The 17,720-nt window shown below is 42.4% G+C and overlaps 1 protein-coding gene across 1 annotated transcript; it reads left to right on the forward strand.

Moving 5' to 3' along the window:
* Window positions 1-344: 344 nt before the first annotated feature.
* Window positions 345-16,959, forward strand: SMG8 (SMG8 nonsense mediated mRNA decay factor). The gene is made up of 4 exons (XM_075852955.1): window positions 345-2,584; window positions 3,971-4,116; window positions 6,699-7,580; window positions 14,743-16,959. The coding sequence occupies exons 1-4, from the start codon at window positions 1,054-1,056 to the stop codon at window positions 14,938-14,940; spliced, it is 2,757 nt and encodes a 918-aa protein (XP_075709070.1). The 5' UTR covers window positions 345-1,053; the 3' UTR covers window positions 14,941-16,959.
* The last annotated feature ends 761 nt before the right edge of the window (window positions 16,960-17,720 follow it).

Consider the following 17,720-nt stretch of genomic DNA (forward strand, 5'->3'; position numbering starts at 1 on the left):
TTGTAGATGGTGCCACACAGCACCCCTCCTTGTAGATGGAGCCACACACAGCCCCCCTCCTTGTAGATGGTGCCACACACAGCCCCCTTATAGATTGTGATGGTGCCACACAGCAGCCCCCCGCCTTGTAGATAGTGCCACACCCAGCCCCCCTTGTAGATGGTGCCACACAGCACCACCCCTTGTAGAAACGAATGATTTTTTTTTTACCTGCCTAGCCGTTCCCTGCTTTACGTCAAGGCGGGACCCTTGCGTAGGCCAGCCAGTGACGTCATCACGCCGGACTGAGCACTAGGACTCTGGGATTCTTATAGGCTGCAGGCCTAACAAAGTGGCCTGTAGCCCAGTGTTCAATTGTATCTGCGTCCTCCTGAATGTGGCAGTTGCTAGCCACATTCAATTGTATCGCTAGCACCCTGGTGCTAGCAACGCCACCAGGCATGAGTGTGTTCCTGCCGCCCCGCCCATAAATATAATGGTCCAGGGCGGCGCGGCCCGTAGCAGCAGGGAACCCTAAAACATCAAAACCGCTGATAGGCGGCTGCAGGAGCGATCAGCTGTAGTAGCGGCTGCTGTACCAGCGGAGCCAACCTTCCTTCCAACCCAGTTGCGCCCGGGGCACATGCCCCACCCCTGCCCTCTTTACCACCATCAATACAGACACCAGTCCCTCTTCACCACTATCAACACAGACCCCAGACTAGCCGTTCACAGCGTCTCCTCTGCCGCCATCCTGCTCTCTACGCGCCCTAGAAGAAGCGGTCATGTGAGAACAGGGACAAGTGAAGTGACATCAGCAGCCCATGCACTCTAGCTCGCATCTACCTTGACACCAGTAATATAAGAGCCTGTCATGGTGACGATTACCCAGTGCTCACTGTACGGCATGTGTTTGCCGGGTCGGCAGAGTTCGCTCTGAACAAATCACAGTCTTTGCGGCTTATTGGAAAGTTAGCGCTGAAGACTTGTTCCTGGCCGGACGTTTGTATTTGTGACACTGACTGTGCGCCTTTCAATTGTGTCCCCCAGCAGTCATTGCAGATACAAGGGGCCATGAAGATGTCAGCGGGCGGCCCATCGTTGCTGCGGGAGCTGCTGAGCTCAGAGCCGGCGTGGAAGGAGGATGAGGTGTGCGTGGTGGGGGTGTTCGGGAAGACTGCGCTGCTACAAGGAGGCTGGGACAAAGGCTGCCTGGTAAACTCCCTGTGTGACCGGCTTGTCTTCCCACTCTTTCAGCGGCTGCCAGAGCAGGCCCCGGAGCGGAGTGTCTTCCAGACATACTACGAGCAGGAGTCTCGGGTGCTGTATGTGGTGCTCACCGGCATCAATGACACGGGGCAGCTGGCGAGGGCATGCGAGGAGTTAGGACGTGGGGTGTCCCATGCAGAGGCACATGAGTGGTGGAAGGATGAGGAGAAGCTGCACTGCATGCATGTGCTCTACCTGTTCTCAGTGTGCCACCTGCTGCTGCTCCTGCATCCTGCCTGCTGCTTCGACATTGCCTATGAGAAGCTCTTCCGGGCACTGGACAGTGTACGCCAGAAGCTTCTGCCCTCACTCAAGCCGGCGCTCAAGGAGTGCCCTGTGGGGCTGGAGTGGAAACTTAATGCCAGGCCGTGCCCACCACGGCTGCTATTCGTCTTTCAGCTGAATGGGGCCCTGCGGGGAGTGGAGCCCAGCCGGGGAGCGAGTCAGACGGCAACAGAGAAGCCCAAGAAGCATTCACCCAAGAGAAGGCTGCAGCATGCACTGGAGGACCAGATCTACCGTATCTTCCGCAAGAGCCGTGTCCTTACCAACCAGAGCATTAACTGCTTGTTCACTGTGCCTGCCAACCAGGCCTTTGTGTACATTGTGGCTGAGCAGGATGATGACCCAGTGGGCATGCTGCTGGATGGCCTGCGGCACAACTGCACTGTGCGGGACACCGAGCCCAGCAGTGGAGGCGTCACCGGGCCCCGGCGCTACCACATGATGAGGCACAGCCGGCAGCAGCTGTCTTTCACAGCAGAGAGCAGCTCTGGAATATCTGGGCAGCTGGTGGACTGCACCCTGCGAGAGTTTCTCTATCAACATGTGGAGCTGGTGCTCACAAAGAAGGGCTTTGATGACAGTGTGGGCAGAAACCCACAACCCTCCCACTTTGAACTACCCACCTATCAGAAATGGGCCAATGTGGCCCTGAAGCTGTATGAGGTGATCATAGAGAACAAAGATGATGACCCACCAGCCTTCCCAGGGGGCTATCCTCCTAAGCTGCTAGCAAACATGAAAGTACTGGAAGGCTATTTGGATGCAGATACGAAATTTTCAGAAAATAGGTGTCAGAAAGCTCTCCCGATGGCACACAGCGCCTACCAGTCCAACCTGCCCCATAACTACACCACCACGGTCCATAAGAACCAGCTGGCACAAGCACTTAGGGTATACAGCCAGCATGCACGTGGACCAGCATTCCAAAAATATGCCATACATCTCAATGAAGATTGCTACAAATTCTGGAGCAGTGGACACCAACTTTGTGAGGAAAGGAGTCTGACAGATCAGCACTGTGTACACAAATTCCACTTACTTCCAAAAGCCGGTAAATGCTGTGAATATAGTGTCCTGTATAACAGAACGTTTTATGAAGCAATCTATATGGTGTATACTGGCTATGAAGTAAATTGTAATATATTGGTAGCCATTTCAGACTGGGGCGAGGCTTACTCATTGCCACTTTTATGTAGGCCTCAAATGTGGCCCTTGATTCCATAAGGCTGGGTTCACACAGCGCAGATTTTGTATGTGTTTTTTTTTTTTTTTTTTTTAAGCCAAAACCAGGAACGGAACCTAAACAGAAGAATATATATTTTTTTAAAAAGGCCTTATAAGTCTGCTCTCCTGGATCCAAGTCTGGTTTTGGCTTATAACATGCAGACAAAATCTGCACTGTGGGAACCCAGGCTAAAGGGATCATATATCCAATTCGGCCACAATTGGCACCGGGGGTAGACATTGACACAGATATAGGGCTCTATTACAAGGCTGCGTTCCTGTTCATGTTTAATGATGATTGGGACAGTGTGGCATGGGCCCCTGACTGGTGTTCAATGAGATTATTGGTGGGAAGTAATGTCTTAACTGGGTTCCTCAGATCAGGGTGGATTTCTTAAAACTCCTTTACTTTGCAGGATATTAAGAAGTTAAAAAACATTTAAATATAGTCCGTCTTGAGAGCGCGTTTCTTGGCATAAAAATCTGATGGGAAAATGCCTGGCCCTGCCCATAGTCCGCTATTATTTGCCTCCGTTAGATATTTTAGTGCTTGAATAATAACCACAAACTACTTGCTATGGGTATCACCACTATTTTTCCTCCTTTATAAATAAAATCTTAGTAGGTTCAAACCAACCTCTTTGTACCATTATTATCATTAGTGCGGTTTCTGTAGGCAACAGGAGTGCTTTTTTTTTTTTTTTTTTTATTCCTGCTTTTTATATTAAAGTCCACATCATGTTTTAACACAGTAGAAAGTTTGCAAGATTGCTGGGAAATACTGTTCTATTGACTAGTCTGTTTTTAAAACCGCTTCAGTTAAGCAACAACAGACTGTGACATAAGACGTAAGGCATCATGCACACGACCGTTTGCGGACTGCAAAACATGGATCCTAGTGGTTCTGTGTTCTGTCCGAATTTTTTTTTGTGGAATGATTGAGACGGACTGCAAACCTGTACAAGAATCGGATATGTTCTATATTTTTGCGGAATGAATACACTGAAAAAATAAATAAAAATGGATGTGTGCATGGCTCCATAGAAATGAATGGTTCAGTATGCTGTCCACAAAAAAAAAACTGGACACTGACGAAAATAACGGTAGTGTGCGTGAGCACTAAATGTAATGGGACTGTTGTCGTCATTCTGCTTTAAAAAAAATAAATAAAACTAAATATTTACAAAATATATTTTTTATGTCATGGGTTCAGGTGAAAAAATTGAGCCAGATAGAAATCCACCTATCCTGTACCATAACAGCCGTGCAAGGTCTACTGGAAACTGTAACTGTGGAAGAAAGCAGGCGCCTCGTGAGGATCCATTTGACATCAAGAGTGCGAATTATGATTTCTACCAGGTACTGTGATAGTAGATAATATTTATAGTGTGCCTGTCGCGTTAACTATTCTACACACAATAGTGGTTGAGCCGCTAAGATCAAGCATATGTTTATATTGATGCAATGTTTTCCGGTTCAGAACTGTGTAGATGCCTGATGAGACTTGCACTCACAGCATGAGGATAGCTTTATTATATATTCCAGTGCAGTTTTTTTTCATTGGACACCCCCTTTTCGAGAGATATGGCCCACTGTTGTGTTGGCTCCCTTAATGCTAATTTGCTGTAGTTGGCCAACGGGTTGGAACTAGCTGCCCTGCCTCTGATGCTGACCGATCCGCGCAAGACAGCTTGTGGGTAGTTACAGCAAATAGCATAGAGCGAGCCAACACAACGTGTGTAATTTTAGTTTGAATGTGTTTTTGTTACCTCTACTCAGAAGTATTAACCCCTTAACGATGTGCCACGTACATGGCAGTCATTAAGAGGTAGTATGGAGTGGGTTTAAGGGCTGAGCATTCTCCATACTTGTACGCGGCATCGAAAGCATTACAATGAAGGGGCGGCCCCCTCCGACATGCCATCGCCCCCCCCCCCCACAACGCAATTGTGGGCTGCCGATGGTCGTCATGGCAGCCTGGGGGCCTAAAAAAAGGCTCATTCAGGTCTGCCAAATTTATAGACGTATTAAGCAGGCCTTAATAGGCGACTGTAAAAATCGCTATAGTGCCAGTTTTTTTTTTTTAATGCACCAAAGAAATAAAAATGGAAAGTTTTCCCCCTAAAGTAATGTTAAAAAAATTAAACATAACTGTTATCGCCGCGTCCTTAAAAGTCTGAACTATTACAATATGTTAGCTAACCCAAATTGCTGTTTTTTGGAGTAAAAAGTGATCAAAAAGTCGCATGTACCCCAAAATGGTACCAACAAAAACGATCGCTCTCCCCGCAAAAAATAAGCCCTCGTACAGCTAAATCGACATAACAAATAAAGTTATGGCTCTCCAGAATATAGCGACATCAAGCAATTTTTTTTTTTTTTATAAAAGTGGTAAAACGTAAAAAAAAATATAAATTTGGTATCGCTGTAATTGTGTCAACCCGTAGAATAGAGTGAACATGTCGTTTTTACCGCAAAATGAACACAAACCCCCCCCCCCCCAAAAAGTGGCGCAATTGCTGTTTTTTGCCCATTTCACCTCCACAATATATATTTTTTCAGTTTCCCTGTACGTTATATTGTACATTAAATGGCGCTATGAAAAACTGCAACTTGTCCAGCAAATAACAAGCCCACATACAGCTATGTCAACGAAAACATAAAACGTTACGGCTTCTGGAGATCGGGAAAAATGAAAAAAACTAAAATTGGCCGTGTCCTTAAGGGGTTAATTTTTAAAAAATATATTTTCAATTAAAAGTGATGTTCGAGAACTAGTTTTACAATTGCTATAAATTAACTTTGCTTAATTTATTTATTCTCAAATGCCAATAAAAGTATTTTGGATCACCTGAGAATCCTGAATAGTGTGGATAGAGCAGTAAAGTGTAATGGCCCTCATCCTAGCTAAAGTATTCATATTTTACAGCAGTTAAAGAGACTCTGTCACCACATTATGAGTGCCCTGTCTCCTACATAAGGAGATGGGCGCTGTAATGTAGGTGACAGTAATGCTTTTTATTTAAAAAAACAATCTTTTTTCACAACGTTAGGAGCAATTTTGGTTTATGCTAATGAGCTTTCTTAATGCCCAAGTGGGCGTACTTTTACTTTCGACCAAGTGGGCGTTGTACAGGAGTGCATGACGCTGACCAATCGGCATCATGCACTCCTCTCCATTCATTTACACTGCACTAGCGATATAGATATATCGCTATGTGCAGCTACATACACAAGCCCTAACATTACTAGTGTCCTGATAATGAATACACATGAAATCCAGCCTGGACGTCATGTGTACTCAGAATCCTGACACTTCTGACTCTTTTCTGTGAGATTCCAGCAACGGATACGAAATCTCGCGAGATCACGCCGCTAAACGAGATTTGGTTTCACTTGCCGGAATCTCACAGAAAAGAGTCAGAAGTGTCAGGATTCTGAGTACACATGACGTCCAGGCTGGATTTCATGTGTATTCATTATCAGGACACTAGTAATGTTAGGGCTTGTGTATGTAGCTGCACATAGTGATATATCTATATCGCTAGTGCAGTGTAAATGAATGGAGAGGAGTGCATGATGCCGATTGGTCAGCGTCATGCACTCCTCTGTACAATGCCCACTTGGTCGAAAGTAAAAACACGCCCACTTGGGCATTAAGAAAGCTCATTAGCATAAACCAAAATCGCTCCTAACTTCGTGAAAAAAAGATAGTTTTTTTTAAATAAAAAGCATTACTGTCACCTACATTACAGCGCCGATCTCCTTATGTAGGAGACAGGGCACTTATAATGTGGTGACAGAGCCTCTTTAAGGTTTTCTATGCATATTTAGGCAGTGTAAAGGACCAATCAGAAGTAATCTTACTTTTCTTATTATCACCAATATGTAATTGATTTGCATAGCTTTTTATTCATAACGGTTTGTATAATATTTTATAGAATCTTGAAGAAAAATGCTGTGGCAAGTTGGATCACATTAATTTTCCAGTATTTGAGCCAAGTACGCCAGACCCTGCTCCTGCCAAGAATGAGACACCTTCTACTGATCAAGAAGGGGATGTGGAAGAGGAGAAGTTGAAAGATAAGGAACCTCAAACACAGGGTGAAAGTACTAGTCTGAGCCTTGCACTTAGTCTGGGCCAGTCTACTGATAGCCTTGGAACATACCCAGCTGACCCCCAAGCAGGGGGAGATAATGTTGATAATCCAGGACATGGTACAGAGGAAAAAGGTGAAAAAAGGCCCAGTTTAGTGGATCGTCAAGCATCCACTGTTGAATACCTCCCTGGTATGATGCATTCAAACTGTCAAAAGGGCCTTCTTCCTAAATTTTCAAGCTGGTCACTAGTAAAATTTGGCCCTGCTAAATCTTACAACTTCCACACAGGGTTAGATCAACTTGGATTTATTCCAGGGACCAATTATCTGATGCCTTGGGACATTGTCATCCGTACCAAACCAGAAGATGAAGGGGACCTAGACACCAACTCTTGGCCGGCTCCAAATAAGTCTGTACCTGGAAAAAGAAGTGGAGCAGCAACAGGAAGAGGTCGTAGAAGGGATGATGTTGCAAGAGCATTTATTGGTTTTGAGTATGAGGATTCAAGAGGGCGCAGGTTTATGTGCTCGGGTCCAGATAAAATTATGAAAGTTCTAGGCAATGGACCTAAAGAATCGGCCGTTAAAGCCCTCAACACTGATATGCCCCTTTACATGTTGTCACCATCTCAAGGACGAGGACTTAAACCTCATTATGCTCAGCTCATGAGACTGTTCATAGTGGTTCCTGATGCTCCTTTACAACTTATAATGACCCCTCAGGTAAGTTCTCACAAAAAGGACTTCTTGCTTCTGGATTATTTAATTTTAATTGGGAAGAGGGAAGCTTTGGTAGAAAGTTGCAATTCTGGTATGTTTGGTTTAGGTAAACTTTAGCCGTATTTGAACTAATACAATCTCCTGTCTTGCTCTTGTCCATGTTTCACTCAATGGAGCACTTGGTGTTTGTACAGATCATATCTAAGTTTACTGCCTTATTCAAGAGTATTTATAATCCTGCGGATGAGCCACTGTCCAAAGCAAACAATTGCAGCTACTGTACTATCTACCTCATTCTTGGTAGATAACAAGTGGGACCTTGTTTCTCCTTGTCTTTGTACACATCTCTGTTACCCCCCATTTATTGAAGCCATGCAGACTGTTTAGTGATGTGGGTCTGACAGAGTGACTAGTATGAGAAAGCAGCACTACACCTTGATTCTAGTCTAAGTAGCATTGTTGTTACCTTATAGTAAAGGACCCCATGAATTAGGGCTCAAGAAAATCTGGCATAAATGGCGAACGCTCAAATCTGCCCTGGCGACTGGGATTTGTTGCCTGTATTCCGCAGCGGGGTGAATTTCCACCAGATACCGAATAAATGAAGCTTGATACGGTCATTGACAACATTAGAGGGGTTTCAAAGAGTGTATCTCCCTGGAGGATCTGTCCTGTCCTGCATTACACAGATAACCCACTGATTTGAGTGGGCACCGTGTAATGCTTAATTTCCCATGTGGTGCCGAAGGGAAACTGAACACTTGCCAGGTTTCCCTACAGATTGCAGCTGATCGCTGCGCAGTCCCAGACCATTATAAAAAGTAGGTATTGTCGAAAGCGGATAACCCCTTTAAAGAGGCTCTGTCACCACATTATAGGTGCCCTATCTCCTACATAAGGAGATTGGCGCTATAATGTAGGTGACCGCAGTGCTTTTTATTTAGAAGGACAATACATTTTTACCACTTTCTGAGCGATTTTTAGCTTTATGCTAATTCGTTTCTTAATGCCCAAGTGGGCGTGTTTTACTTTAGACCAAGTGGGCGTTGTACAGAGGAGTGTATGACGCTGACCAATCAGTGACCACTCAGCGTCATGCACTTCTCTCCATTCATTTACACTGCACTAGCGATATAGTTATATCACTATGTGCAGCTACATACACACACTATAACATTACTTCAGTGTCCTTATAATGAATATACATCACTACCAGCCTGGACGTGATGTTTATTCAGAATCCTGACACGTCTGAATCTTTTCTGTGAGATTACAGCAAGACAAACGTAATCTCGTTTGAAATGACAGGTTACATCGTAATCTCGCGAGATTACGCTTGCCTTACTGCAAATCTCACAGAGACGCTACAGACGTGTCAGGATTCTGAATAAACATCACGTCCAGGCTGGTAGTGATGTATATTCATTGTCAGGACACTGCAGCAATGTTATAGTGTTTGTATGTGGCTGCACATAGCGATATAGCTATATCGCTAGTGCTGTGTAAATGAATGGAGAGAAGTGCATGACGCTGATTGGTCAGCGTCATACACTCCTCTGTACAACGCCCACTTGGTCTAAAGTAAAAACACGCCCAGTTGGGCATTAAGAAAGTAATTAGCATAAAGCTAAAAATCGCTCCTAACGTGGTAAAAATAGATCATTTTTCTAAATAAAAAAGCACTGCAGTCACCTACATTACAGCTCCCATCTCCTTATGTAGGAGATAGGGCACTTATAATGTGATGACAGTCTCTTTAAGCTCCATTCCCCCCCCCCTGGTAGAGACAGTCAGGCTTTCTGCCAGCTGAGATTTCCTCGTTGGAGCATGTGGTAGGTGAGTACGTGGGTGGCGAGGCTTTTTGGTAGCATTTAGGGGAGGGTGCAGGGAGGGATTCTTGCTGTGACAGTCTGCTGAAAAAGTGTTAACTATGGTACTAGGAGTCCCTGCCTCCCCGCAGGAATAATGTCCCATACTGTAATCCTGTTTTCAGAACGGGACTGTATTTCCGTGGGGAGTTAGAGTTGTTCAATAACCAAACTCCATTTACTTAAAATTAGAAATCCTTTGATTTGGAATCTGGTTTGTTGGCACCACTCCAGCAAAAGCACATTCTGTTACAGCTAAAGTTACAACATGATAAAGACAGAGAATCTATGCATTAGGCCAGATTCAGACGAACGCTGCGTTTTGCGCGTGTGGCAGCAGTGTGTCAGCTCCGTGTGCCCTGTTCATATGGATGCCCTGCTGCGTGCTTTTCACGCAGCCACCATCATTATTGACACTCCGTTTGGATGTTTGTAAACAGAAAAGCACGTGTTGCTTTTCTGTTTACATTTATTCTTTTACTGCTGTTGCGCGAATAACGCGCGTCCCACGGAAGTGCTTCCGTGGGGCATGCGTGATTTTCACGCACCCATTGAGTTCAATGGGTGCGTGATGCGCGAAAAACGCTGAAATATAGAACATGTCGCGAGTTTTACGCAGCTGACTAACGCTGCGCAAAAAACACGGACTGTCTGCACTGCCCCATAGACTTGTATTGGTCTGCGCGAGCCGCGTGAAAACCACGCGGACTGCTCAGACGCAAATCACGTTCGTCTCAATCCGGCCTTGGGGTCCCCAAGTAAAGTAAATGTATAATCTCTGCAAGAGTAAATTTGCAGTTTGTTTTTTTTGTTTTTTTTATATGTGTGGTTGAACTTTATTAACCTTAATCCCTACCCGCGCGACTCCGTAACTATACGTCGCCGCAGGAGGTTACTTCCCACATGAGGACGTATAGTTACTGAGTCGTTCCCGGTGCACACTGTCGTCAACAGTGTGCACCTGGAACTGGAAGGTCAGCTGTCTCCAATAGCTGACTCTCCACTCTTGTCGGCGAGCGGTGCTTTGCTGCTGATTTTGGCAATCGCCGCATTTTAGGGATTTCTAGCACATCGGCAGACCACCACAATGAAATCACGGGGTTTGCCAATGGTTGGCATGGCAACCTGAGGCCATACAATGGCCTCCTTGTCTTCCTCCGGCTGGTCTTGATAGGCTTCCTGTCAGAGTGACAGGAAGTCACTGTATCATTCCCGATGCAAACTGTCAGTGACAGCTGACACTCCACTGTTGCCGATCAGCGGCTCATCAACGCTGATTTCGGCAACTAACCCCTTAAATGCGGCGATCGATTGCAATCGCAGCATGTAGGGGGTTTTCTAGCACATTAGCAGCCCCCATGCAATTATGGGGGTTGCCAATGGTTGTGATTGTATCCGGAGGCCAGACAACAGCCCCTGAGTCTGCCATGTATGGAAGCTTATGAGGACCAGCCTCTGGCTGGTCCTCATAGGCTTACTGTCCGAGTGACTGTGACGTCATGCTGACAGTTGGAATACATTACACTACTAGGTAGTGTAATGTATTCTAGCAGCGTTTAGAGCTGCAGGTAAAAAAAAAAAAAGTAAAAATAAAAGTTAAGTTACAAAAACAAACACTGCTTTTTTTTCCCTATAAGAAGTCTTATTCGTAACGACCCAAACTATAATGTTGTTTTTCCCGCACCGTGAACACCGCAAAACAAATAAACAACAATGCCAGAATCACTATTTTTTTTGGTCACCACCCCTCCCAAGATATAGAATAAAAAGTGATCAAAAGGTCGCATTTACCCCAAAATAGTACCAATAAAATCTAACACCCGTCCCGCAAAAAAACAAGCCCTTGCACAGCTTTTTTTGACTGAAAAATAAAAAAGTTATGGCTCTTAGATTATGGCAACACAAAAAATAAATTATTTTACAAAAATGTGGTTTTATTGTGCAAACGCTGTAAAACATAAATAAAACTATATACATAGGGTATCGCCGTTATCGTACCGACTTGCAGAATAAAGTAAAACGTAATTTATTGCGCACAGTGAACGCCGTAAGAAAAAAAGAATTTAAAAGTCCAAAATCACTTTTTTTGGTCACCTTAGCTCTAAAAAAAAATAATTATGTAATATAAAGTGATGAAGAAGTTGTATGTACCATAAAATGGGCCAATAAAAGCTACAGCTCTTCCCGCCAAAAATGAGCCCTCACACCGACCAGAAAATAGTTATGGCTCTCAGAATATGATGATGCAAAACAATTTTTTTTTAACAATTAGTCTTTTCTTTGTAAAATATAAAAAAACTATATACATTTGGTATCACCGTAATCGTATTGAGACACAAAATAAGTTGTAATTTCTACAGCAGGGTGAAAGACTTAAAAACAAAACCAAAAAAAGAATGGAGGAATCAGTTTTTTCCAATTTCAGCCTGCAAATAATTTTTTTTCAGCTTTCCAGTACGTTATTTGGTACTTTAAATGGTGTCAATAGAAACTACAACTCCTCCCGCAAAAAAACAGCCCTCACGTCACTCTATTAACAGAAAACAAAAAAGTTATGGCTCTTGAAAAGCGGGGAGTGAAAAACAAAAATGAAAAAGCAAAAAAGGATTAGTACATTTATAATAACAAACGGTTTATGACCACATATGGGGAGATTACTTTACAAATTTTGGGACGTTTTTTTCCCTTTTATCCTTTGTGAATATTAAATAATTCAACATTTTAGTGGACAAAAAATATTGATGTTTTCACGGCCTAATTCCACTAAGTTCTGCAAAATACCTGTGGGGTCAAAATGCTAACTATACCCTTAGAAAAATTCCTTGAGGTGTGTAGTTTCCAAAGTGGGGTTACTTTTGGGGTGTTTCCACTGTTTTGGGGGGTTTCCTCTAGGGCGTTGCAAATGAGACATGGCACCGAAACTATTCCAGCAAAATCTGCGCTCCAAAAGGGGCTCCTTCCCTTCTGAGCCCTGCTGTGGGTCAAAACATCAGTTTATGACCACATATGGATTATTACCGTAATCAGGAGAAATAGCTTTGCAAATGTTGGGGTGCTTTTTCTCCTTTTATTCCTTTTAGAATTATTTTCATTTTTACATATTTTAGCAGAAAAAAGTAGATTTTTATCTTCACAGACTAATTCCACTAAATTTTGCAAAAAAAAAAAATGTGGGGTCAAAATGCTAACTATACCACTAGTAAAACTCCTTGAGGGGTGTAGTTTCCCCTTCCGTTCTCTTTTTGGGGGGGTTTCGACTGTTTAGGCACCACAAGACCTGACATAGTGCCTAAAATATATTCCTAAAAAAGAGGCCCCAAAATCCACTAGGTGTTCCTGTGCTTCAGTCCATTACCACACTAGGGCCACATGTGGGATATTTCTAAAAACTGCAGAATCTGGCCATTAAATATTGAGTTGTATTTCTCTGGTAAAACCTTCTGTGTTAGGGTATGTTCACACGTACACGTCTGATACGCCTGAAATTACGGAGAGGTTTTCAGCAGAAAACAGCTCCTACATTTCAGACGTAATTGCTAGTACTCGCGTTTTGCGAGGCGTCAATTACGGCCGTAATTTGGAGCTGTTCTTCATTGAAGTCAATGAAAAACGGCTCAAATTACGTCCCAAGAAGTGTCCTGCACTTCTTTGACAACGCTGTTATTTTACGCGCCGTCTTTTGACAGCGATGCGTAAAATTTCAGGTCGTCGGCACAGTACGTCGGCAAACCCATTGAAATGAATGGGCAGATGTTTGCCGACGTATTTGAGCCGTGTTTTCAGGCGTAATTCGAGGCATAAAACGCCTCATTTACGCCTGAAAATAGGTCGTGTGAACCCAGCCTTACAGGAAAAATGTATTACAAATGAATTTCGGCAAAAAAAATTTAATTTGTACATTTCACCTCTACTTTGCTTTAATTGCTGTGAAACGCCTAAAGGGTTAAAACACTTTCTGAATGCTGTTTTGAATACTTTGAGGGGTGCAGTTTTCCAAATGGGTTGATTTATGGGGACTTTCTAATATATAAGGCCCTCAAAACCACTTCAGAACTGAACTGATCCCTGTAAAAATGGCCTTTTGAAATTTTCTTGAAAATATGAGAAATCGCTGCTAAAGTTCTAAGCCTTGTAACGTCCTAGAAAAATAAATGGATGTGAAAAAAGCGATGCAAACATGAAGTAGACATATGGGAAATATAAACTAGTAAGTATTTTGTGTGGTATTACTATCTGTTTTACAAGTAGATACATATAAATTTTGAAAAATGCTAATTTTTGCAAATTTTCTCCTAAAATGTTGTTTTTCACAAATGAAATATTGAGTTTTCAACCACATTTTTTCACTAACATAAAGTACAATATGTCACAAGAAAACAATCTCAGAATCGCTTGGATAGCTAAAAGCATTCCAAAGTCTTTACCACATAAATTGACACATGTCCGATTTGAAAAAAATCATCTGTGTCCTAAAGGGGTTAAAGGGTTATTCCCAAGTTGACTAAAATTTTTTTTACATTTATATTTTACATATTAATAAATAGCTTCCACTTATTATTGTAATGAAAATATAATTTTGTATATCCTCAACGTCAATCTTCGTAGTTTTTTTCTATTTTTTTTACGAAGTGTGTGTGTGTATTGATCTCTCTTCACCAGCAAGCGACACTGTAATATCACAACACAGCTTGGTGTAGCTACGCACTCCCGATACCACTGTATCAGCCATAGCGGTTTCTATGGGGCCTGCAGCATGTGGGGGTCCGTGACGCTTGCCGGCACGGGCCCTTTCGATGCACGGCGGCCCCGCTATCAGCCGCTATGGCTGGTACAGCGGTAGCAAAGCCACATTCAATAGTATCCGTTTCATTTGGACGCGGATGTTATTGAACACTATGGCACAGCAGGAAGGCATCCCCCTGCTCTGCCAATTAATAGGCCAATGTCCGCGCAGGCGTAGGTTATGCACTCAGGCTTGAGAAGATAAGGGAGAGGTGCGACAGAAGAAAACGGCGGTGGTGTCGTTTCCATAGAAATGACCAGCACAACTAAATAAATGAGATGCGCTTCAAAAGAGGGCATAACTTCTAAATGCTGCACTGCAGAAATCAGAAGGTATTTAGAATGTTTTATTTTTACATTAATAAGGCATAGAACTTTTTCCTGGGAATGACCCTTTAACCTTTTTCAGCCCAACCAATCTTATCTACATTAAGATTTCATATAAAGATTGAAACATCTCAAGTTTTATTCAGTTATAAGGAATATGTGATCTAACTGTTTGCTCTTTTTTGTAGGTGCAGTCAGGACCACCTCCATGCCCTATTTTTTATCCTGAAAAACAGGAAATTATTCTACCAGCTGATGGATTATGGATTTTAAGATTTCCTTACTCGTATGTAATGGAACGAGGACCTTGTTACCCTCCAAAAGAAAATCAACAACTGATCAGCTACAAATTAATGAGAGGGATATTAAAGGCGGTCACTCTATAGTATATCCAGTTCTCTACATGTTGTAGGTTACACATATTCAATTATGTTGTTTTTTTTTATTGGGATGGATAAAAAATTGGTTTTATAATTGCATAATCAATTATGTTGTTTTTTTTTTCTAAATCCAATCCTGATACACTAGCAGGAGTACATTTTTCATTCTTATGTTGTGAATTTTCTGGACATATTTATTTTTTTGCTGTTTACCAGTGTGTTATATGTACAGTTATATTATTTAATATACTGAAACAGAAATTTGCGTCTCTAATTATAAATTATTAAACGAGGGAAGGAATTCCTAGTATAATATTTGGACTGTGATCTGACGTGGCTCTTGCCTTGAAGGAATTTCACGTCGCAGATTGTCGTTTTTTTGCTGTACGCCCTAATAAAGTCATTGCGTTCTGTTGTTTTTAGTCATCTAGCGGCTCCGGTTTTTCGTTATTCTTCTCCTATGTTGGAGCAGAACAATGGAAAACCGTGACGTAGATCTAAACGGAGCCGAATCTGAATGTCCAATGCTCGATCACCTTTTTTGTGTGTGCTACTCTTCTACACAACTCAAAACCGTATTCATCCTTTAAGCTTGCACCATTTATGTTTGTTCTTATTCACCTTCCAGCCGAGCATGAAATGGAGACCAAAAAGAGAGAGATGCCAAACAAAAACTATCCTAAACAGATTCTGCTACAATGATCTAAACATTTGCTTGTTGGTGATACTGCAGTGCAATATGTTTTACTGACGTCTATATGTCCGCTTTATTCTGTGCTTTTTCTTTTTTAATCTGTGTGCTTGGATAGGCTGTGAGCAGCATATCAAACGAGCTAATCATGATGCATAAACATGTAGTATATTGTGCATATGTAATAAACATGCCAAGAATTGTGTATAATTTTAAATTGAAGCTGTCATTGATTATGCGGTTGTCTTTCCCACAGTACTTATGTGAATAACGGAATCATGAATTGTTCTGTATCATCTGAATTTGCTGATGTGATTGTCATTTTATTTTGTAGTATCTATATGGAATGTAAAGTCGGGATGTTCATAAAGTAAACTTGTAAGTTTGAACTGAAGGCATTTTATGTTTTTCATGATTATATTTGCTGAGATAGTACAGGATATGTTGTAAACCATTCTTAAAGATACATCTGTCCCAATTTTTGGTAGCTATCCAAGATTAGGAAAAAAACATGGCTCCTTTTTTCCAAAAACAGTACCGCAGATGTCCACAGGTTGTATGTGGTATTGCAGCTCAACCCCATTCACTGGAATAGAGCTTAGCTGAATTACCAGTCACAACCCATGGGCAGGTGAAGTGCTGTTTCTGGAAGAAAGCAGTCATTTATTAATTTTTTTTAATCCTGTACAACACCTTTTTAGAGGGTCTGTCACCATATTTAACAATACAAACTGCATACATTATTAAGAACATCTCAGACCTGATAAAGCCGGTGTACCTAATCTGTGTATGAATGGCTGTATAAGCCTTTCTCAATGTTTTCCTGCCTGATATTAAAATGAGCATTTCTAAGACCAAGTATATGCATGATCTAATCTCAATCTCCTACCATGTAGAGTTGACCAGCTCTAATAAATGTCCCTCAGCCACTTCACCATGCTGAAATCTCACACATGCTCAGTACAAGCTGCGGAAAATCGAACATGTGAATTAACCCATTCAGCTAAATGTGTCAGGGTTCAGTCTGCGTGCTGTCTGTTCTACACTTGGACTTCACATAGGCGTGAACAACGTTCATTTGAATAGGCCCTAAAGATGTTGGATATTGTCCATCCTTGACCTAAGGTTTCATTTACACAAATACAGTGCCTTGCGAAAGTATTCACACCCCCTTATTGGTGGTATTCTATTCTTTTGCATTACAACCTTGAATAACCCTTCCTGCCTTGGGGTGACACTGCACACCCATTATAGCGATTCCTTCACGCAAATGGGAGTACAGTAAAGCCCTGAAGCAAAAAAAGGGACATAGCTTATGCCCACGCCATATGCAGTATTGTGCCGACGTCCCACTGCAACGGCTGAGATCAAAGTAACCACCGATCCGAGCTATTTAACCCCTTAGATGCTGCGGTCAATAGTGACCATGGCGTCCAATTTGTTGACCGAGGGAGGGAAACCTCGGTACTCGAGCGATCAGAAGATCAGGCCTTGAAGTCCCCTAGTGGGACTAAAAATAAAAAAAAGATATAGAAAAATAAATACGTTTTAAAAGCTATGCACATCTTTTGGAAGCTATTTTTGTGTGTGTTTTGATGCAGTGTGTTCCAAAAGGCAGATAAGAAGAGATACTATTTATAAGCAGGGCGCCGGACCTGGTCTGTATATAACGAATTGGTTCAGAGCTTACCACAACAGCCATACATTATATTATTTATTTACCCTATTATTATACCACCTTATGCACTGCTATTCCCTGCAAAGCTTACATATATCCCTAAATTATAAACTAAAATACTACCAATCAAGATCCACGCTCCAAAAGCCAAATGGCGGTACTTCTGTTTATGACCACGTAAGGGGTATTAGGGGTAGGACACATACATACCGTTTTTTGTCACTGACTTTGATGTGAAAATAAAGGAATCCACCCAAGAAACGCCCCAAATCGCGCCTAAAAGCTGGCCGCTTATTTGGCATACCTGTGGAAAAGTGGCAAATTTTAATCTGCAACATCGATTGAGCACTAATTTCTGGAAAACACCTGTGAGGTCAAAATGCTCTAGATGAATTCCTTGAGGGGTGTAGTTTTTAA

Source organism: Rhinoderma darwinii, chromosome 2 (genome assembly GCF_050947455.1).
Source record: "Rhinoderma darwinii isolate aRhiDar2 chromosome 2, aRhiDar2.hap1, whole genome shotgun sequence".
NCBI lineage: Eukaryota > Metazoa > Chordata > Amphibia > Anura > Rhinodermatidae > Rhinoderma > Rhinoderma darwinii.

What these genes read in the sequence shown, in the direction of transcription:
- SMG8 (XM_075852955.1), top strand. Translation starts at nt 1,054, where the DNA reads ATGAAGATGTCAGCGGGCGGCCCATCGTTGCTGCGGGAGCTGCTGAGC. An exon ending in CCACTTACTTCCAAAAGCCG is followed by an intron (nt 2,585 to 3,970) that starts GTAAATGCTGTG and finishes TCATGGGTTCAG; the next exon opens with GTGAAAAAATTGAGCCAGAT. An exon ending in CGAATTATGATTTCTACCAG is followed by an intron (nt 4,117 to 6,698) that starts GTACTGTGATAG and finishes AATATTTTATAG; the next exon opens with AATCTTGAAGAAAAATGCTG.